The 23,619-nt window shown below is 30.0% G+C and overlaps 1 protein-coding gene across 2 annotated transcripts; it reads right to left on the reverse strand.

Moving 5' to 3' along the window:
- Positions 1-2,468: 2,468 nt before the first annotated feature.
- On the reverse strand, positions 2,469-6,033 carry LOC107606284 (amino acid permease 8-like). Of its 2 annotated transcripts, XM_021106580.2 has the most exons (8): positions 5,906-6,033; positions 5,691-5,806; positions 4,275-4,508; positions 4,088-4,181; positions 3,779-3,996; positions 3,494-3,633; positions 3,161-3,388; positions 2,469-3,072 (listed from the first exon to the last, which is right to left on the reverse strand). In XM_021106580.2, exons 2-8 carry the CDS (start codon positions 5,779-5,781, stop codon positions 2,650-2,652), a joined length of 1,428 nt encoding a protein of 475 aa, XP_020962239.1. In that variant the 5' UTR covers positions 5,782-5,806; positions 5,906-6,033; the 3' UTR covers positions 2,469-2,649. The 2 variants fall into 2 exon arrangements, with proteins under 2 accessions (XP_020962239.1, XP_016163810.1); XM_016308324.3 differs by having other exon boundaries at positions 5,691-5,968.
- Between the last annotated feature and the right edge of the window lie 17,586 nt (positions 6,034-23,619).

Genomic DNA, 23,619 nt, shown 5'->3' on the forward strand with positions numbered 1-23,619 from the left:
TGCTCTTGTTCTTGTAGAGTGTAACTCCATGGTTTCTTTCATGCTAAGTTTTTATTTAAAATTTTTTATACACTTTTAAATTTAGAAACATTTAGAGATGCCTAAATATGTTTTGAAACTCAAGTGCACTACGTTCGTTGCTGAATCATTTTCCGTTAACGACGTGCTGATGTGGCTTGATGACCTTGACTATTAGTAACACGTGTTACTTCGTAGTTTGGCCACGTATACTAGTATGATGTGAATTGAATGTTGTGCATCAAATTAGTCTCTTCACTAATTTTTCTCCTTTTTTTATAAATTCAAATTTCTAATATCTTTAAATGCACTAATTTTAATCCTATTTTTCACATGTTTATTGTTGGATATTCATTTTCTTTTTCCTTTCTTTCTTCCCTTTTGGAGTTGCTGAGTTTATTAATCCTAAAGAACACGATAAACCAATTTAGCAGGTCATAGTTGATCTTACAGATGACAGAGTTGATTATAGCTTTGAGTGCATTGGGAATGTCTCCATCATGAGAGCTGCTCTGGACTGCTGCCACAAGGTGAACACTGCCATAGCAGTGCCACACTGACTCAATTGTTCAAATATTACTCTAGATGGACATAACCATCAAAATATATGTTTTGCTGAATAGGAATTTGCTCTGCATTCAACAGTATACACCATACACACCTTTTTCTTCTCGGGTAAATTCAAACACATCTTTTTTATTAAGACAAATCGAGGATGACCTTTAAGAATTTGGGACTTCCCAATTTTTAATATTATTCAAAACTGAGGCTTATTATTACAATTTTTTTATTCTTTATAAGAAGCACCCTTTTTTTTTTTTCCTCAATTTTATTTGGTGAACTGAAACGTGCTTGCCTTTTCTTTTTCTCCCCAACCAATATACAGATATTGAATCAAAGTTAAGAAGAATTGAGGATGACCCCTAAAGGATCTGGGATTTTTCATTTGCATAGTATTATTTAAGGAGTTAATTTGCAAGCTAATCTTGCTTTGAAGCCTTTGTTTGAGAGAGAAGTGAGTGAAGACTAAATTTTATATTTTCTTGTAGTATCTTTTTTAATATTTTTTATCCCTACTGGTATATTTTTATCCCTCAAATACTTAGATATTTGCTCGGCATGTGAAGTTTTTTTTTTTTCATTTTTGTTAATACTGTCTTATTCTGTTTTGCTGATTTTGTCAATAGTTTAATTGAATGATTCTGTTAAAGATGGAACAATTTATTTGCTAATTCTATTGAATTGATCAATTTTTTTGCTAATTTTTTGGTTATATGTTCAATTTAGTTTAGATTCTTTGTTTAGTTTTTCTTTTGTTGAATTCTCTAGCTTTGAGTGCTGATTTTTCTGATTTATTTTTTGTTGCTAATAGTTTGAATTCTTGTATAGGTTTGTTATTTCCAGTGTTGCTGAGTAAATCACCTGATTATTAGAAGTTATTGTTATCAACGCACAAAAGAAACAAATATGTCAAGGCAAAGGACAAATTGACATCACATCTCTGAAGTTAGTTTAGAGTTAGTTACAACTAATCTTGGCTAATCTTTAGTTTCTAGAAGTACTTAGTGTTAGTATATATCATTGTTTAGAACTAAGATCGAGACAAGTGTATTCACTCAAATATATTAATTTTTGTTGTTTGAACTAAAAATATATCTAGCTTATAATGTAAATTTTATGATTTAGATTTCTTGAATTTCTCCTTTTTAGACTTATTTTGTGATTATCATAATTTTAAGATGTGATTATGCTTTTAGAAAAATAAATTTTAGAAAAATAAAATTTCAGAAAACAAAGTAAGCTATGGTCACAATTTTAAAATAGAATGACCATAGATAACAATAGTCACGGTTTTTCAAAACGGTGACCATGTAGTAAGCTATGATCACGGTTTTATAATATGGTGACCATAGATAAGTTACGGTCACGTTAAAACCACGATCATAGACTGCTATGGTCACGATTTTACAAAAGATATTACTATATTTAAATTCTTCTTAGTGTGCCTTTTTCAACAATAAAAAATTATCTCTTCATCACAAGCTAAAAGCAGCTCCATTGAATGTTAGAATTGTAAGATTAATGTTCTTTTCTAGGCTCATTATATGTCTTCTTGTATGTTGGTAGGGCTTGTATAAGAATAAATAAAGAACATGCATATTGTTATGGTTAGTGGTTTCTGTGATTAACTTGTTACTAACCGTTCCCATAACTAATTAATATGTTGCACTAATCTCTATGGAAAAAAATCCACTAAAATAAGAAAAATTGTAAAGTTACAAAAAAAAAAAAAAGAGTTAATTATCATTGATTTTGTAATTTTTATCATATGTGAATATTACTGTCTTAATTCAAAAATGACTAAATTCTCATTTTATCGGCTTTTTCATTTTAGCGGAATTTAATTCAATCTCTATATTTTTATCGTTTTAGCTTATTCAATTTTTGAATGTCAAACTATAAATAGTACTTCATATATTGCAACTAAGATCAATTAGTAGTGACAAGAATTTAATCATGCATGGTTATTACTGATCGACTAGTTTTCTCCACTCAGGTCCTTTTGAAGCACGGCAAGATAAGAAAATACTACAAAATCTCTATTATTGTTTCCAAATGTACTATGAACTATTATTGTTTATAGGTGAATATCCTGTATTTGCTGATATTCTTGCTGATCTCACGAATGGAACCAATTGCTGCAAGCACCGTAATAAGGAAGCATGTGAAATTCAAAAGTTGGAGTGCATACCACTTTAACGAAGCTACTTTTATGTTCCTCTGAGCAATGTGCATTTGTATGGGGAAAAACACAATGAGTGGCCAAAACCCAATTGCTCCAAGTAGGGCAAGAAATGCGTGGAAGAATGGCATGGCCATGGCAATTATTGTCCCAATTACAACGAATATTGTCCTCCAAACTAACCTAAACATGTTCAACCTGAATTTGAAGATCCACAATTTTGTTGGGTGTTCTTTGTTTATGAAATCTGAATGTGGCCACATTATGTTAGCACCCATCTCAACTATGCGAAAAAATGGTTGAGCCATCACCTGTCACATCATATTCATGTGATTATTCAAGTTGACAAAATTGATATACTAAGAAATCTTTGAAGAAATAATAGGAATGATATCAAACCTGATATGCTCCCACAATGTGAATGACAATGAAAACATTACCAAGAGCAACCAACCAAAAGGGCTCATAGAATCCAAAGCCAGTGAGGATGTTGCCTGGTGTGTGTTCCCCAAAAGCAGCATAGCCAAGTCCACCACATGCAAGGAACAATACTGTCATCATACTGATCCCTACAACATTTGCCTTCTTCATTTGTTGGTTCTCCGGTGGATCTGATTTCAATGTGTCCTAAATATATTAAACACCATGAAATTAAATAATGCCGTTAGTACCCATTTTTTATAATCCTGTATAGGATAAAATAAGTACAAGTAACATAGTGAGATTTATTACCATGATGTCATAAACAACAGTGGCAAAAGAACAAGCAAGTGCAATGTTTCCCATAGCACTAAAGACCCTCCAAATTTTATCTGCTTCAGTCACCTCTGCTCCAACTTTGACTCCAGTTAAACTAGTTGCTTGTCCTTTTCCTGCTCATACCCAAAATGTCTTTTAAATATTAAAATAATGATACTTTTGGATGATCTTTGAGCGGTCACTTGATCTCAACATATCTTTTTTTCATTTTAGTGTTTGAATGTAAGCTCCGTTCAGAATATAGGTACAAGTAATAACCTGAGAGCAGCACTGCTAGGGAAAGTCCACTTCCAATAAATGCATAACCAAAAGAGGTGATAGCAGCAATGGTTGAGAGCCATGTCAATTTGTGGAAGTCTGGAATTTGGGACAAGAATATTTGCCCAATCCCAAAACCAATCATGTAGGGATTATTTGAAAACTTGCAATAAGCATCGTGGCCTTTTTCATGGAAGCAAATTGCTTTCTTTATAGCCCTGTCACATGCACACACTTAATAAATAGATTCAAGGTAGTGCTTTTAATTATTATATAGATGTTATTAGTTTCTGAATTTTTGTAACTTACACCAAACTTGTTGAAGTGGTGATTGCATATCCCACTGTCACACCAGCCAGCTTCCCATATAGGATCAATCCACAAAACACATGCATTTTCCCACCTATTTATCCATTTGAGATTCAGAAATTCATTAAAATATGTACGCAATTTTATAAAAGTATTTCTCTTGCTCCCAACTAGAAAAAAAAAATACCTAAATATGAGTTGACGGCTTGCATATAAGTGTAGTTCCTCTTGCCAGTAACAGGATCAGGATATCTATAACAATCAGCTATGAAATTGTAAGTGAGAATGGAGATGCATGAACATGCAATCATAATGCCAATGCCTGCTATCCATCCAAGTTGGGCCATGGCCCATGCAAGTGCCAACACTCCTGCCCCAATTACCACTGTTATTATGTGTGTTGTTGCCGTCAATACATCCCCTGCACGTATAAATAAATTGGTGAAAATTTACAGATAATTGTTTTTAGAATTTAATTTTTGATATATTAACAGTATAAACAATAGATATAACAAAAAAGATAAACAATCAATTATAATCAAAGGTACGGTTAAAATGGATACATGATAAAACATGAGAAGATTTAAATCCTATGTTAAGAAAATTCTTAATATAGTCTTCAATTTTCATCAAAGTAAATATAAAATTAATTTTTATTGAATAGATTCATATTTTTATTAGGCAAATATGTGTTTTAATAATTAGCAAAGTTCAGGTACCTAGTGCACTGTTCTTTCTGATTTTCTTCTGAGGAATTGTTATACAGGTTTACAAGATACTCCATATGACAAGCAAAATTTGCTTTAGAAATAAAAATTTAATTTTAATTTTAACGCTGCCAATGAGTAATAGCTCAAATAGCATAGTCTCTCCATACTCAATTAAGAGGTTGCGGGTTCGAGTCTCCTATCTTTGGTAAAAAAAAAAAAAAATTAAGTAACGCTACATAAATAAAAATAACTACCCTTTATATTGACCGCGTACAACTGTATAAAACGATGTAAATACACCAAAATTAAACTCTAGAAATAAAGAAAAAAAATTCAAATATAATATGCTTTGATAAAATATTTTTTTTTCTTAAAAATAGCAATGTTTTTTCAACTATTTTACATGCATGTTAAAAATTAGTAACATGTGTAGAATACACATTGAAATATAAAATATACATTAAAAATATTTAAAATAATATATATCATTGATTTTTTGTATTCATATACTATTTATTTTTTTTGTGATATTAAATGCATTAAAGTTCTTATATTGTTTAAGAAATAGAAAATTGTTAGGCATGCACGATATGGAAGGTTCTATTTCCATTCAAAACGATTACATGATTGGTTACCTTAAACTTAAGAGTAGTGTGATTTAATCGTAAGAACTTATGCATATTATTCAAATTCCTCAACGCGAAACCGTTTTTTAAAAATTTAATAATACAATTAGCATAAAATATTTTTTTTCCTTCGAAGTTTGCATGATATTCAATTATTCATCCTTAGGATGAGGATCGGAGACATGGTGAAGAAGATAACTAAAAGAAAATGAAGAGAAAAGAAAAAGAAAGAAGAGTAATTAATTAGAAGAGAGAGAGATCGCAAACCGGTTCTTTTGGATCTGCCATCATCATCGACTTCGACACTTTTGTGTGTGGCGGGAACAACGTTAGACGCTGCTTCTTCTTCAATGTCCATCTAGAATCAGATCTTGTTCCTGATCCTGAATTGAATTGAATACGCGCTAATTGGTTGTGTTCTTGAAACACAAAAGTGATATGAGGAGGAAGTTATTTAAGTTACTGTCTGAAGAGTTAGAAACCTTTTTTAGAATGAAAGTAGGATCTCTGATCTGTTGAGTCTTCGCTGAAACAGAGTGTTCCTTGATTTTTGCTTTATTTGAATGCATGAGAATCTCTATAATACCAATATCACTAACAATCATTATCTCTTGTTATATTATGCCAATAATAGATACAATTTTATTTTCATATACCTCGCTATTAAATAAAAATAATTATTTTTTATATGGATAAAGTATTAATTTAGTTTTTAATGTTTGGATCAAATTTTATTTGAATTTTAAAAAATTTTAAACGAATTTAATATTATTCCCTTATTAAATTTTACTTGAATAATTAACGAAAAATTTTTTATATTAGTAATTATTAGTGTGTTAATTTTATCTACGTATTGAAACTAAACGATATATTGACTCTTAAATATGTTAATTATTGATATCAAATTTAACTGTAAGACAATATTAATATTTTTGCAATTTTTTAAGACTAAAATAAAAAATTTAAAACGTCAGTATTTAATTAAAATAATATTTTTTTATATGAATAATTATCTAAAATGACCGACATATATTAAATTATCATGTAAATAATTTGTGCATGAAAAATAATTTATAACAAATAATAAATTTCTCCTTCAATAAACAAGGAAAACTTGTAATTGTTGTTGATGATTTCTCTTACCAAAAAATTGTATTTTTTTTTCAAAAACCATTTAATTTGTATTAATTTTTAGTATAAATAAGTTTTATAAAGATATTGAATCATGTTTTTTTTTTCGGTGTCTTAATCATGTATTATCTTTGTCTACAAAATAAATTATTTTCGTTGTCGGTATTATTATTATTATTATTATTATTATTATTATTATTATTATTATTATTATTATTATTATTATTATTATTATTATTATTATTTATTTATTTAGCCTATCCAATAAGAGAGTCACTCCGATAAAGGCTTTTAAAAAGTCTTTTTTTTTAAATATTTTTTAATAATTAAAATTTAATACATATAATCGATTAAATTGTGTTATTTTTATTAAAATTAGATCAGACAAATTAATTTGACCAAAAAATGGTGAATCAAATTTTAAATAGGTCTAAATTAATATTATTTTTTATAAAAAATGACTACAATACCCTTATTATAAAAAATAAATAAAATACTTTTATTATATATATTAATTTTGAAAATCTTAAATTCTAGCCTTTTTTTTTTCTGTCGTCACCATTTTTTGGTCAAATTAATTTGTCTGATCTAATTTTGATAAAAATAACACGATTTAATCGATTATATGTGTTAAATTTTAAATATTAAAAAATATCTTTAAAAAAAATATTTTAGACATCTTTATCTAAGTGACTTCCATCCAATAATAGAAATATTGACTAGAATGTTTATGGTTTGTTTAGTTTATGTTTTTCACCTTTTTGTATATTTTATTTTTATGAATTTTTAAAACAAAATAAAAAGTGAAAATAATAAATTTTGCTTACAGTTTGTATGATCACCTACTTTTAATTTTCATTCACAATAATGTTCCAAAAACAAAAACGAATAAAATTAATAATGTCAACCATTTGAACGATTATTATATATTATTTTTATGGCTATTGCATTGTTGAATCAATATTTACAGTTCTTTTTCATGGATGAAACCAAAAATATCCGCAGTCAAAATTAAAATAGTAACCAATCATGCATCTTTCACTTAGCTTACAAAGCAGTTACGGCGTGATTGGTTTGCTTATCTTAAATTTTATTTTCAGTAAAAATGAAAAAGAATTTTGAAAAAATGTTTGCTTATCTTTCTTTTTCCTTTAGTTCCAAATTTTATTTTATTTTTATTTGTCTTGTACCAATATCACTGGATATATAAATGATAATTTTTTAATGGCAATCTTTCTTAAATTATTTCTTTGATTTGAATTAATATAATCAAACTAATAACATAATACAATTATTTGTAGCAGATTAACTAAATTAGCAAACTAAAATATATTCATAACTTTTATAATTTTATTAAAATATAATTATGTTATTTCTAGTTTTAAAATTAAAAATAAAATTTGAAAATAGCTAAAACACGCATATTTCCAATATTTGAAGATAAAACACGTTTCAACAAACTAATCACATTTCTTAAAATGTAAAAAATTAAAAATAATATATAGAAAATGAAAATAAGAAATATTTAGGCGATTAAGTGTTCACTTGAGTTTCAAAACATATTTAGGCGTCTCTAAACATTTCTTTTTTAAATTAAAATATTTTTTCCATTAAAAATCAACTTTGAATTCTTCACTTAAGTCTTAATCTAAAGTTAAAAGTGTATAAAAAATTCAGAATAAAAATTTATCAAGAAAGAAATCCATAACTCCTAATAATCTAACACTATGTGTTTGGAGATCTAGGAGGCTTGGAGAGATATATATTATCATGTGTTCTTGTTATATAGTATTTCGTTTCTCCATGCATGAAGAGTATTCCCCTTTTTTAGATACTCATTTTTGGGATAAATGACAGTATTAAGCCAGTTTGCATCAGAATTTATATGATTAAGTCAAACAAAAAAGTGAGACATGGATCAACCAAAAGCATATTTTTATATAATTCGAATCAAATATATTCGAACTAAAAAGCTTAGTAATTTGAATCAACCATGTTCGAATTAGTAAGGAAGTTTACAGTGTGAATAGTTCGAATCAACCTTATTCAAATTAGTGAGAAAATTTGCGGTATGAATAGTTCGAATCACACTTATTTGAACCATGCAGTGTGAATAGTTTGCAAGTGTGAATCGTTTTTATTCGAACTTCACCTTGCATGGTTCGAATCAGTGTGATTTGAACTATTCACACTACAAACTCCCTCACTCATTTGAAGGGGGTTGATTCGAATTATCTAACTTTTTAGTTCAAATAAGTTTGATTCGAATTATATAGAGACATGTTTTTGGTTGATCCATGTCTCATTTTTTCGTTTGACTTAATCATATAAATTTTGATGCAAGCTGGCTTAATACTGCCATTTACCCCATAATTTACTTAAATAATTTGCTTTAGGTTTAAAAAAAAAAAAAATCACAACTCAAATGTGTTCTTATATGAGCATTCAAAGGATGTCTGTCTACAAAAAGGGTTTGATGTATACATTGCCTTCTGAACAAAGAATGCAATAATATATACTATTTTTTATTAAAAGTAATCGATAAAAAATTTCTTTTATATGACGCAAAACATCATTCTTCTCGAGAGAGAGAATACGATAAATTAAAAAAACAAGTAATTGAATGAAATGAAACTTGATAATCGTTAGATGGGTAAACTATCAAAAAACGCATTCGAATAATTTGTCGTCGATATAAATGCATCTAAATTTTATTATTGATAAAAATATTTTTAAATAATTTAAAATATGATAAAAATATTTAAAAAGAATATTATTTTTTTATAAGTGACAAATAACTTTTGTATTTGATAAATCACTTGTGTATTTGATCTAAAATTTTATACGAATAATATTTAGATAACTGTTTAAAAAATACACGCAAAAAAGAGATACAAATTTGATCTCTATATTTTTATTTTTTTAAAAGTATTATTAGTTGTTGACAAAAAAATCACAAAAAAAAATATATACTTAGCAAAAAATCACCAAATTTTAAGAATAAAAAATATCTCATTTTTCTAATTATGTTTGTAAAAAATCGCATCAAAATTCAATTTCTAAAGCAGTTTTTGAGAATACATATTTAATGTTAGACATTTTTGTCACGTTTTTAAATTATTTGAGAAAATTTTTATTGATAACAAAATTTGAGCACATTTTTGTTAGCAACAAAATTATTTAAGTGTATTTTTAGTGGTTTATCCGATAAAAAATTTATATGCTTATAAAAACTGAAATTAAATCAGGGGATCAACAAAAACTATAAATGATTTTGAAAAGTGATTATTCTATAAGATTAATATAAATGATGTATTATCCTATTAGATTCCTCCTAAACATCTTTTTAATTACTAAATGGAAAAAAAAAGTTTACATATCTATATTGTATCATTATAAGGATATGAAATATCACTATAAAAAATATGCTAAAGAACATTAGATTTATCGTCGAATTTTATCAATAATTTTACTGACAGACTGGACGTGAATTTTATCATCCCACAATAATTACTATCGAATTTACAAAACCGCTCCTAAATCCGATGGTAACATGTGACGAGAAAATTTAGTGGAATGCACTATTTCGGTCATGATCAACTCGTTAGATCGGTTTTTTTCAATGAAAATTTTGAAAGTTATTTGAAATAATAGGCACGAGAGGGCCTCCTACCTCATTCTACGAAATCCCTCTCTCTCTCTCTCCTTTCACACTCTCCCTTGTTGTCGCACCAAAGGAGAACTGTCGTTGCCACTCCATCAAGTCGTCGTTGCCTTCCTCGTCATCATGCACACTGTTGTCGCCACAGAAGACTCCGTTCGATGCTGCCATAGTCTGTCTCTCTCTCGCCACCACACTCTCCTTCCCTCCGACGAGTCTCCCCAGCACCACCTCCAACCATTGCGCCACCTTTAACCACTGGGTATACCTTAACTCTAACCTAATATTCACTATAATAATTTGTTTTTATTTTTTTTGTAAATAACCTTAAGTAACCCTAATACCAATTTTTGCAATTACAGCCACCACCACCACTGTCCAGGTTTCAGAATATATATATATATATATATATATATATATATATATATATATATATATATATATATATATATATATATATTTATATTATTTGTGTTTATTTAATAATACTAAAAAATAATAATTTTATTTATATTTTTATTTTTATTTTTCTCTTTGAATCACATTATAGTGTTGTTTAAGTTGTAATTTTAGAATTTATTTAAGTTTTAAATATATATTTATTAATATTAGTTTTGTTTACTTTAGTATTATATTTGTGTTAATTTAGTGTACATTATGATTGAAATTTGGGTGTTTTGTTTTTGTTAGTCTATGTTAAGTTAGTTAGTTTCGATTAGTTTAGTTTAGTTTATGTAATTTACTTAATTTTTTATTTTATTAGGATTTTATTTTTCTTTGAGCATGATTAGTTTGAATCGTAGGTTGTTCGTGTTAGTACTGAAGTTGGTTTTATATTTCTAAATATATTAAATTGTTTAAGTTTTATGTTGGATTTTTTTTAGAATAGAGTTTTTGGATGGAAATGGGAGAAAGTTGTCTAGTGATGCCTTCTTGACCCCTTGTTTACTGAAAAATTACGGAGTAATAAGGAGATGCGCACTAGAACGGCTAAGATTTGATGTTTGCTTAAATATTTTTTTGTTTTAATTTATGTTTGTAATTGTTTCCTCTCTGAAAATTGATAAAAAAATTTTGTGAAGGTCTCTAAATGAAGGAGAAATTCTGTCAATTTTTTCATTAAAATCGTTTAAAAACATGTTTGATTTGTAAAAAATTAAAGATTACATTTGGTGGAAGTTTCTAATTATAGATAAAATTTTGCTGCTAAAAAATTTAATAAGTTGTGTTGTTGGTTGAATTCTAGGTTGTTTGTGACAAAATAATTCCAAGTCATCGTTTATGCATGTATGATAGGCATAACGCTCTAGCCGCTTTAACTTTTCCGTCAGCTCCGCCAATGTCGCCTCACGCTTCAACGACTTGGACTACACATATTAAAACTAACTAATAAAATAAATCAAGTAACAGTTAATTCAAGTAATAATTAATAAAGATTAGCAAACTACATACCAGTCTGCTCTTCGTCTTTATTAAAGTCGTCGACCCACCGTATACTTTGACGACCTCGGTGAAGCCCAGTTAGTTTTGTTCATCAGACGACGATGCATGAACCCCTCATCAGTACTAAAATAGACATCAAATCCTTCTTAATATCTGGGCGGAGCCAAATCATGTGGTGGTCGCGCCCCTCACGAATGTTCTGTATTATCTGCTAAAGTCGTCTAGCTATCTGGTGGTCGTAGATCTTCTTGATCAAGATATTATGTTCTCTATCCCATATAATGCTACAAAAAAAAACATTGAGTACCTTCGGATTCGTCAAATAAATCCAGCAGTAATCAATTTATTGTTAGATTTACCATCGAAAATAATCAGCCGGTATAAACCTCGCCGGTAAATGGTTACCGTTGAATTTAGCGACGGGATATGGTGAATATGAAAACGGATCTTGGTGGATGTTACCGTCGAATAATCTCACAGTAACATTTAGCGCCGCTTCATTCGTTTTCCCGCCATATTACTAGTGGATTCATCCGACGGTAAAACCAACGGAAATGTTATTTAAAATTTTTTAAAAAATAATGTTACCGTCAGAATAATTTCGACTGTAGTATTTTTATTTTTTTAAAATTATCTTTTTTCGTCTATTTCTAGTATGCTCTGATAATTAACAATTGAAATAGTGCTTCAAACCTAATGTTAAGTACGAAAAGTTTAAATTACAAATACCGAATGATGGTAATTAAAATATCTGAAACAATGCCAACTATATTACATTCGCAAAACTATATTTACATTCACTGAAACATATATTACAGATACGCAAAATTTCTTAAAGAAATACATATCACAAAACTATATTTACATTAACCCTAGTCAAATTCATCATCTTCTTCCTCTGGTTCATCATCCTCCTCTTCAGATGTAGTTTCCTGATTATCATCAAACTCGTCTTCCTCTTCTTCGTTGCCATCAACTCCGTATTCTTCTTGAATATCGTCGTTCTCTGGTGGAAGTGCATCGAAATGTAGTCTAAGGTCAATGATGTCATTATCCATAACAGCAAACCTAAAGGAGATCAGCTCACCAGTATCAAGCACCGTTTTCGAAGGAGTTGGATCGTCAATCTGGTAAGTTTCCTGACCCCTCTATCGTATCATCAAACACGATGCTGCCTTTTGGCTTAGTCATAACCACAACTACCCAACTAGACTTACATAAACTCGGATAAGGCAAAAAGTACACCTGTCGCGTGCATTTTGAGGTAAAATAAAAGGATCGCAGTGCCTATATTTCCTGGTTAAATTAACTTCAGTGATATCGTAGTTCTTGTACTTTCGTGTTCCTTATCGCGAGTTAGGATCATACCATTCACATTTAAACATACACACATTGTACGTAGTGTGACAGAAATATTCCAATTCAACTATGTTGTGCAACACACCAAACCAATAAGAATGACCACTGCTTGAATTTCCACGAACCCAAACTCCGGCGTTATCTGTTTTCTTCTATATCGACCACTGTAAGGTATGGAACCGATATCCATTAACAGTGTAAATCGGGTAGCTAGTGGCCTTATTCATTGGGTCCCAATAAGTACAACTAGTTCCGAATCTATTGTGTTAGATAGATGCACGCTGACGTATTCTCTGAACTAACCTGAAAAGTTGTACGATGATGTAATACGATTTGCCTCTTGAAATAACCTATATGATAGAATAGGATAAAGAAGTTTTGATTACATTAAGAAGTTAGAATGTTAATGATTACAATATTTACAAGGACTTAATAAACTCACATGAGGTCCGGTGAAATCTTGTCACAGTTAAGCAACACATGCAGATGTGTGACATCAATTTTCTTCTGCTCTAACCAGTAGTCACTGCCTATACCCATTGCAGCTCCTTCCGGAGCAAAGATTAGGTATGTTGTTCCAACCGACAATAATTCTCCCTTCTCATCATTCTTTGCAATTCTTGTTCTATGTGACTCAACATGAGGCTAAAAATAGAATGAGCAAAATGTGGATGTTTCCTTAACTAGGAATGCTTCGCAGATGCTACCCTTAATTTGACTCCTGTTTTTCACGGTGCGCTTGAATGAACCAATCATCCTTTCAAATGGGTACATCCACTGAAATTGAACCGGCCTACATAGTAATGCTTTGAGCGGTAGGTGGACTACTAAGTGTTCCATAATGTCAAAAAAGAATAGAGGAAATACCATCTCTAGCTTACAAAGTATGATAAAAATGTTCTCATGCATGACTGTGAGATCATTAATGTTAAGTTTGGTAGCACATAACTCCCTAAAGAACTCACTTATTTCTATGAGGGGTTTTCAAATGTTGGTTGAAAGTTCTCTGAACGCGACCTAAAGGAAAGATTCTATGAAAATGTGACAACCATGGCTCTTCAACCTAGCAAGCCTACCCTGTGACACATTTACACACCTAATCAAGTTAGAGGCATAACCATTAGAAAATCTCAATCTCCTAATCCACCTACAAATATTTCACCTCTGTTCCTTTGTTAGAGCAAACACCACCTTTGGTTTAGCCCACCACCCATTATTAAGTCTCCTTAAGTTCAGATCTGGCTGCCTGCAAATGTCTATCAAGTCTAACCGTGCCTTATCATTATCTTTTATTTGCTCATCGTCCATTACTGTGTGCATGATATTATCAAACACATTTTTCTCAATGTGCATCACATCAAGACAATGTCAAACCAAGTTGTCTCTCCAATAAGGTAACTCCCAAAATATACTCTTTTAATCCAATTATGCTCCGTGCTATATCCCGGAGGTCTCAAACCGGCTCTGTTTTCGATGATCTTTGGGATTCTACTAACATGATGCCAAACTTGCCTACCACTTATCTTCGCGGGTGCCTTTTGGTGTTCAATAGTATTCTTTTTGAACGAGTCCTTGTTGCACCGAAAATGATGATCCATGTCAAGAAATCTTCGATGCCAGACGGCTCTGAGTGGACCAACCTGACAACATCTCATACGCAAAAAAGTCGTTAATAGTCCACATCAACACAACACGTAGTTGGAATTTTGCCTTCGTCGAAATATCATACGTTTCGACACCTTGGATCCACAAGTGCTTTAACTCATCCACCAAGAGTTGCAAAAAGACATCTATTTTTGCCTTTGGATTGTTGGGACCAGGAATGATGAAAGTTAGGAACATGTATAGGTCCTTCATGCACATTTTGGGACTCATGTTATACAATGTCACGACTACAGGCCAACAAGAGTACGCATTACCAAAATTGGAATTCGATGATAACTCGTCAGAGTACAAAGCTAGTCTAACATTTCTCGGCTCACTCGCAAATGTAGGATGGACCCAATCGAAATACTTCTAGGCTTCTCTATGTGACGGGTGCGTCATGATTTCATCATCTCTCTTGTTGTTACTATTCCAGGTCATGTGAGGGGTCAAACTCATTTATGCATACAATCGTTTCAGCCTAGGGATCAAGAGCAAGTAGTGCATCTGGTTCATTGGAACTCTCTTTAACCGGCGTTTACCAATCTGTTCTCTGTCAACTTGGAACCAGGCGATTTACAAAATTTGCATCCAGTTAGGTCTACATCCCCCTTATAATACAACATACACCCATTCAAACAACAATCAATTTTCAACGAATTTAGACCTAATTTCGAAACTAGTTTCTTTGTTTCGTAGTGGTTTCGAGGGATGCCAGAAGTCCCGACAGGTACCAGTTCGTTACAAAGAGTGGCTCACTTATCAAAAGACTCTTACGTATGATTTGACTCCGACTTAATAGTCATCATTCTAACACATGTAGACAACTCTGAATGAACGCTTCCCTCGAACAACGATCTCACAACAAATTCTAATAGATGATAAAATATCTTTGTCTCTGGGTTAGGATCTTGTTTAGCCTCTTCCTGCTCTGTAACACCTATTGAATCAAACACCATCTCGTTGTATCTCTCTTGGTTACCCTCCCAAGTCATGCCTTCCATGTTTAGTTCTCTTTCTACCCGAACCCTTATTGATCGATAGTCAAACCTATTGAAATTCAAGCCAGACCTATTAATTTTCTGTTCGTCCACTTCTCCGTGCTCCGTCCATATCAAATACCCATCCTCGAACTCAGGGACAGATCAATATTTAACTATGTGGGGGCAAGTGCCCCTATTGAATTTTCATTAAATTTTATCTAGAATACATAAAAAAAATATTTGCCCCAACTCAATAAAAAAATTTGACCCATTAATTTTTTTTCTTAGTTCACACTTTCCAATGTATATAAATGAAAAAAAAAAAAACATAAACATTAATCAATAATAGATATATAAAAGCACCAATATGAAACACATCAATTCAATTTTAGTTGATGAATCTATTATCATTAAAAGTAGATAGTTACATTACAGATAATATTAAAATAAAATTATTTTTTATTTACTAATTTAGTGTTTAACAAATTAAAAAAATTAAATAAATGTAACGAAGAGTCAAAATTTGACTCTATTAAATACTTTTTTTATTATAAAAGATTAAAAATTTATCCATGAAATATATATTTAGTTCGCTTAATATTAATAAAAAATTAATATCTAAATTATTTGAATATTTAAAAATAATTTTAGATTTTTAGTATGTTTATGTAAATAAATATTACCAAAGGATTTTTCTTATAAATTACCTATATCAAAATTTGTAGCAAAATTTTAAAATCTAATTAATGGTTGAAGAAAGACCAAAAAAAGAATAGATTGAAAATAAAATACAAAAAAATGTTGTCTGAAATCAAATGACTTAGTTTTTAAAATAAAAAAAATATTTTTACAGAAATTGATTGAGATTCGAAAGAATATTATTTTTTATTGATATTTTTTTAAATTAGTTAAGGTTTGTCAGTAACAACAACATTAGTTGAAAAAGCCTATTCTACTATAAATATTATAAAGAGTCGATTTTGTAATCATATGAAAGATGAATTTTAAATAATTGTTTAATAATATATATATATATATAGAAAGAAAAATATTTGATTGTATTGACAATTGAAAGAAAATATAAAACCTATTTAACTTACTATTTTAGTGTTTAAATTTATTCGTTAGATAATTTTAAAACTAATTATATTTTACAATAACAAAATATAATTATAAAAATTATTGTCATATTATATATACATTGCCCCCACTGACAAAATTTTCTAGATCCGTCACTGTTTGAACCCAATATGGTAAAGGTGAAGCGTTATATTCACAGGTCCTAACCACTTAGTCAGACGACACTTTTTACTTGGACACCTAGATACCCCTTCAAACTTAAACGATTCCATGATGAACACATGCCCAACAAACGCATCAACCCCCTTAAAGAATTCAGGTTTTAATCCCCCCTCTCCGTCCACCGTTATCTCTATCATACTTCCAGAGGCGATGACTTGGAATTATTTTGAATCACACAACCTAGAATTCGACGAACAAGACAAAATTATTAAAGTTTTTATAATTTCTGACAGAGCATATCCTATAATTAGAATCTTCTGCAATCCAAACAAGTTTTAAAATAAATCGCACAAAATTTCGGCAGATCTTTTCCTTAACTCAGAGACATCCATCAAATAAATATAACAATTTTCACAAAGAAAAGAATTACAAGCATATATTAGAACAAACACAAATTCAATAACATATCAAATAAATCATAACCGTTCTAGTGCGCAACCCCTTATAATTCTACAATTTTTCAGCAAATAAAGATTTTGAGAAGGCGCTTCTATGCGACCTTCTCCCACTTCCATCCTAAAACGCTATCCTAGGAAAATTAAGTCAAACATAAAACTTAAACAATTGATTATAGATAGAGATAGAAAACCTACCTAAAATACGGATGCACATAATACAGAAGAAACGAGATCCAATTAATCTCAGATAAATAGCACCGTCCTAATAAAAAAAACTTATTAAACTCACAAGATGAAACTAATTAATTCAACAAATTACACAAAGTCAAACACTGTTAATCTCACCTTACTTAACCTACATTAACTTAATTATAATTTCTATTTACTTTAAATTAACATAAGAAAGCATAATCACAAACTGCATTACCCTATTTTAATTAATAATTTGATAATAAAGTACATAACAAAATTCTACACTCATAAAAAAAATGAGAAAACTAAAACCACAAACTCTATTACCATAATTTAATTAACAATTTGAAAAAATACCTAACAAAATCCTAAAGTCACAAAAAAAATCTGAAAAACAGTAAAAAGCCTATACCAAATCCTAATCACAAACTTTATTACACTAATTTAATCAATAATTTCATAAATTATTTAACAAAAAAAATCCTAAACTCATATAAAAATCTTAATAAAATTAAAAAATTATCCCAAACTTACCTTTGATGGTGGCTGCAAGATGTGATGGAGTAGTGTTGGTACCAGTAGTGACGGCAACACTGACGGTAGCGGCGGCGTTCACAACCTCCCTAGCAGTGACTAACAGCTCCAGCGACAATAACATCCAACGGCGGTGGCACCAGAGACTTCGACAGGTAACGGCAACGCTGGCAGCACCTCCTTTTACGGCGGAGCACGAGAGAGAGAGAGAGAGAGAGAGAGAGAGAGAGAGAGAGAGAGAGAGAGAGAGAGAGAGAGAGAGAGAGAGAGAGAACTCAGACAAGTGAGGGAGAAAAAGTTCGCATTTGAATTTTTAACCAGTTGCCGACGGTAAATTCGTCGGTAACTGTGGCGCCAACAAAATCATATTTCATGCCACTAATCACCGTCGGATTTAGTATCGGAATGTAAAATTCAACGGTAAATATTTTCGGGTCTAAGTTACCTTGTATCCGATGCAAAACTTGCCGCTATATCCGTTGGTAACCGTTGACACTAAATCCAACGGTTCTCAGCATTTTTCTAGTAGTGTAAATTTTTTCTGCACAAAGTAATTCAACAACATTATTTAAACAAAATAAAATACAGTTAGTTCAATAGCATTAGGTCCTTACCACCCACTTCTGAAACCATTACTCTCTGGTCTCAGCAAGAATCTTCGTATAACTCGGTCATGGGTTGTCGTACATGGTCTTAATCACATTGGAGATCTTCTCTGTACATGTATTGTTGTTTGGTGCAGACCTATCAATTAAAAACATAAGATCAGCAAACACATAAAAACACATAAAACTTAACAAATTCAAAATAGATTGCGGATAAAAAAATATTAAAATAGTACTCACGCCTGCATGTCATTAGGCCAAATCCTCATCCGTATGATGGGCGGTGGTGGAAGAGCATCTGGCTAGGATGCATTAGAGGAATTACCCACTGCAGTCTCTATCGTTGGAGTTAGAGCGGGCGTAGCAGAAGGAGGCATGTAGTTGGGGTTCGGGACCATGATGAACTGCTAGCCCGGTGGTCCCGCCTATGACGTTACAGGGATCAACGAGGTAGTCGGAGTACAGGGTGATGACTGAGAAGTCATTGGGGTACCGGTGGAAACCCTCCCTCTACCACGACCATGAGACAGACTTGTGACACCTCTGTTACCTGTCATCATATCTGCAAAGAGAATACTAATTAAATCAGCATAGATACAACCCAAATCCTTCAACATTTATATTATTTCAAAAAAAATTGACATAACCTCCCCTAAAATGGGATATATATCTACCTTTACGATTCTTACAAATCCAACTAATCTCAATCCACAACTTCAGTTATGCAAAACTCAATTAAATTCACAATATTTCAAGCAAAAATATATTAATTTGTTTATATTATTGTATACATTTATAAGGACATCATATATATTGATATTTAAATCTCAAAGAATGTCATTATGTAAGTTAATCATTATACATTTATTTAAAAATATAGGAAATAAAGTTAAATTTCACCAAGATTTAAAAAATGAGTGTTAATTGTTGCCCTAAAATAAATTATTTCTTCAATAACTATACATATGAATTAGAATAATTCTACAAATAATGCACTTACATTAACATAGTAAATCAATACAATCTAGTACTTTAAATCTAAGGTATCTTAACAACTTAAAACCTCTAGCTAAAATTAAAAATTAAATCTAACTTGAAGATAATACTAATTATCAACTAAAACACAAATTAGACATAGAGGCATATAATCAAGCATTTGGGATACAAAAGTATCAAACAACAAGAAATAGTACTAACCAAGTATTCCTTCAACATCAATTCACACAAATCAGCATCAATGACACAACAATCAGCAATACATTGTAGAAATTCAGTAAAAAATCAATCAATCAAATCCAAACAAATTCAAATTGAAATTCAAGAAACATAACATGTTGAACTATATATAAACTAACAGCAATTTCTAATAAGAAAAATCCTAATCCTAATAATCTAAATCATCTAACTAGCAGAAAATAATGATAACCAATTCCACTTACTAACTAGAAATTAACATATAACTAAATCCTAAATTAACTTGAACAGAGAGTGATCATGGAACCTGAGCTTCGAACAGAAGAAGTTTCGGTGAGGGGGAGAGGAGGCAGCAAAAGGAGACTGTAGAGGCGCTGCCGGCAGGGCTAACGGAGTGGTGGGGAGAGGAGAGGGTTAGAGAGAGAGAGTGAGAGAAGAGAGGTTAAAGAGAGAGGAGAATTCAAAATGAAGGGGGAGAGGGTTCGCACTTCGAATTTTAGGGCTTGTTATCGTTGGATTGACTGGCGGATAAATCTGATGGTAATGCATTGCAGGTCACCAAAACGCAGCATTCCACTAACTGGGTTTATCAGCGAAAAAATCTGCCGGTAAATCCCAAGCTACATTTCACACTTATTTTTTCCGTTTTTCCTTTAATTATTATTGACAAATTTACTGTTGAAAATAGAAATCCGCCGGTAATTATTTGACCTAACAATTTTGACATCTAAATCGTCAATAAATTTACCAATAAAATTGATACTAATGTGTAATATTAAATCTGACGATATTCAACATTTTTCTTGTAGTGTCAGTTATTTTCTTGTCGTGATATCAATAATTGTGATGATTATTATTATTGAGCCAACGACTAAGAATTTTCTCACTCCACAATCCACATATATAACTTAAGATCATAATATAATTAGTACGATACACATATAAGAATTTTCACTTCATATATAACGTAAGACTATAATATAAGTACCATATATAGTCATATAGATAATGCTTCTTTCCAGTGGTATTGTAGAAGAGATGAAGCTATATTTTTGTTAAATTGTGCATGCATGATAATAAATTTATTGTTGTTTTTTGACTTTTTGTTCGGCCACGGTATTTTCTGACCCGTTAGATAAAAGATTAATTTGTCGTGAAACGAAATTTTATTTAAAGATTTATTGCTGACTAATAAGATATTGTATAAGATAGAATTCAAATTTTCGACACTTACTTAAACGGATGAGAGAGCTAACCACTCGATCAACTCAAATAGGTTATTATTGCATTTTTATCAAAATCTAAAGATTATTGAGTAGGATTGAGGTTGTAACTAAGGAATGGAATGCTGGGGTAGGGGTTTAGAAATTAGAATGCAATGATGATAGTTACATGCTAAGTGGTGGGGTTGGGGGTGGCAGTGTGTGATAACCACAAGCACAATAGAGAGAACATCATTATTATTCTTATGACAAGCATAGTTTGACAAAAATTAAATAAATAAATAAATAGATAAAGAACATATATAAAAATAAAAAGGGACCAAAAGCATGTTAGTGGTGCAAATTTAATGGTTATTATGTGAAACTTTTGCTATTTGTGGTGGTTGGAATATAAAGGGGCAATGTAACTTGATTTAATTTGTTACACAAAGGTGCAAAGATATACTATTATAATTATGATGGAATTGAGCTTCAAATTCCAAAGAGAAAATTCCACTCCCCTCCTCTGTCGGGATGTTAAAATGACACTTCCTTTTCCTCTATTTTATAAATGTACATTCTCCTCCCTTCTAACTTTTAAAAATATCTTCTTTAATCCATTTTAAACCTTTTGAGTTAACTAATGTTAACTTTATCCATTTTTTAAAAAAAAATAAATTATTTTTTTAAAAAATACCCATTAGCAAAAATTTTATTTTTTATCATTAAATTTTGCTTACCAAAATACTCTTTAATAAATTATTCTTTTATTGATTAAATTGTATTTTTAAAAAAATTTAATAATTATATTTTTTTCAAAAATACCCTTTAATAATTTTTTAATTATTAAATTATAATTTTACCAAAATTTTCGTTAATAATTTTTTTATATTTTACTATTAATTTTTTGATATCTATATATATTATTTTAACATTAAATAAAAAATTTTAGTAAGATTGTTTTTCAATATCAATATATATTAATTTTTATACATATTAACAGTAGTAAGATTTTTTTATTTAATGTTAAAATAATATATATTGATATCGAAAAATTAATAGTAAAATATAAAATTAATTGTTAACAAAAATTTTGGTAAAATCATAATTTAATAATTAAAAAATTATTGAAAAGTAGGTATCTTAGAAAAAATAATTTAATTATTAATTTTTTTAAAAGTATTTTGGTAAAAATACAATTTAATCAATAAAAAAGTTTATTAAAGGATATTTTGGTAAGCAAAATTTAATGATAAAAAATAAAATTTTTGCTAATGGGTATTTTTTTAAAAAATAATTTATTTTTTGTTAAAAAATGGATAAAGTTAATATTAGTTAACACAAAAAAATTAAAATGGATTAAAGAAGAGGTTTTTTAAAAGGTAGAAGGGAGGGAAATGTATATTTATAAAATAGAGGGGAGGGGAGTGTCATTTTAGCATCTCGTAAGGGAGGGGAGTGGAATTTTCTCAATTCCAAAAGATAGATATTAATATGCAACTTGGCGCAAATTATAATTTTTTTTTTACCGAAGATAGGAATATTCGAACTCGCGACCTCTTAGGTGAGTATGAAGAGATCAGACTATGTCATTTGAGCTATATAACTAGAAGAGACCGATAAGTAGCGAGAAATCCTAGTTTTGTTAACTCTGCTTTAAAATGATTGCTAATTTGAATAGAATAATAAACTAAAGGATCAATGTATATATCTAAACCCTAAAATTAAGATCCTATATATTAGGATTTATAGCTTGCAAGTCAAACAATTAAAGACCACGAATTTATTTGTGTCATTGCTCCAAAATACAGTGATGAGTAGCATTGATATGTTACTGTCAAAGAGAAGAAGCCACAAACTAGAAAAGCTGCAACAAAGTAATAAAGATCAAATTAGGTCCCCTCCCAATACTTGTGTTATGTGTGGAATTTTAATTATTTCATTTTTTTATTTCTAAAATATGAAAATGTCTCCCTTATTCGAACCCTATATACACAACCAAAAATAGAAAATGAAAATGGCAAATTGCTACTAGTTTTGTTTGAAAATATTTTTTATTAGACAAAGGGCTATGACTGCTGTTCTATTGGTCTGCTATAACTCACAGAACTAGCCAAACAAAAGATAAGTTGGTGTGCTAACTGTTATATTAGTTAGAATTTCGATTTAACTCTTAAAATTTTTTTATATTATATTTTTAAATGAGTCAACTAAATCTGATAATTTTATGATTTAAATCTTGTTATAATTTTACATTTTACATACTTAATTTACCGTTCCAATTTCACATAAAATCTCAATTTCTTTTTACCTTGCTTCTTATAGTAACCCTTACTAACAGAAGCTATTTGAATTCGTCAAACGATAAGTACAATTAGGTCGAAACACACAATGATATACTTAGCAGCAATTATCTTTATTGTTTTTGAATATCTCGCGTCAAAATACTTTTTGCAGGTATATTTTGGAGAATCTTTCTATAGAAAACAAATGTAATATTTTGGACGAGATCTTTTGTATTTTTGATCACATACTTTTTAATGTTAAC

This window comes from Arachis ipaensis, chromosome B7 (genome assembly GCF_059453495.1).
Source record: "Arachis ipaensis isolate K30076 ecotype BB chromosome B7, ASM5945349v1, whole genome shotgun sequence".
In the NCBI taxonomy this organism is placed as follows: domain Eukaryota; kingdom Viridiplantae; phylum Streptophyta; class Magnoliopsida; order Fabales; family Fabaceae; genus Arachis; species Arachis ipaensis.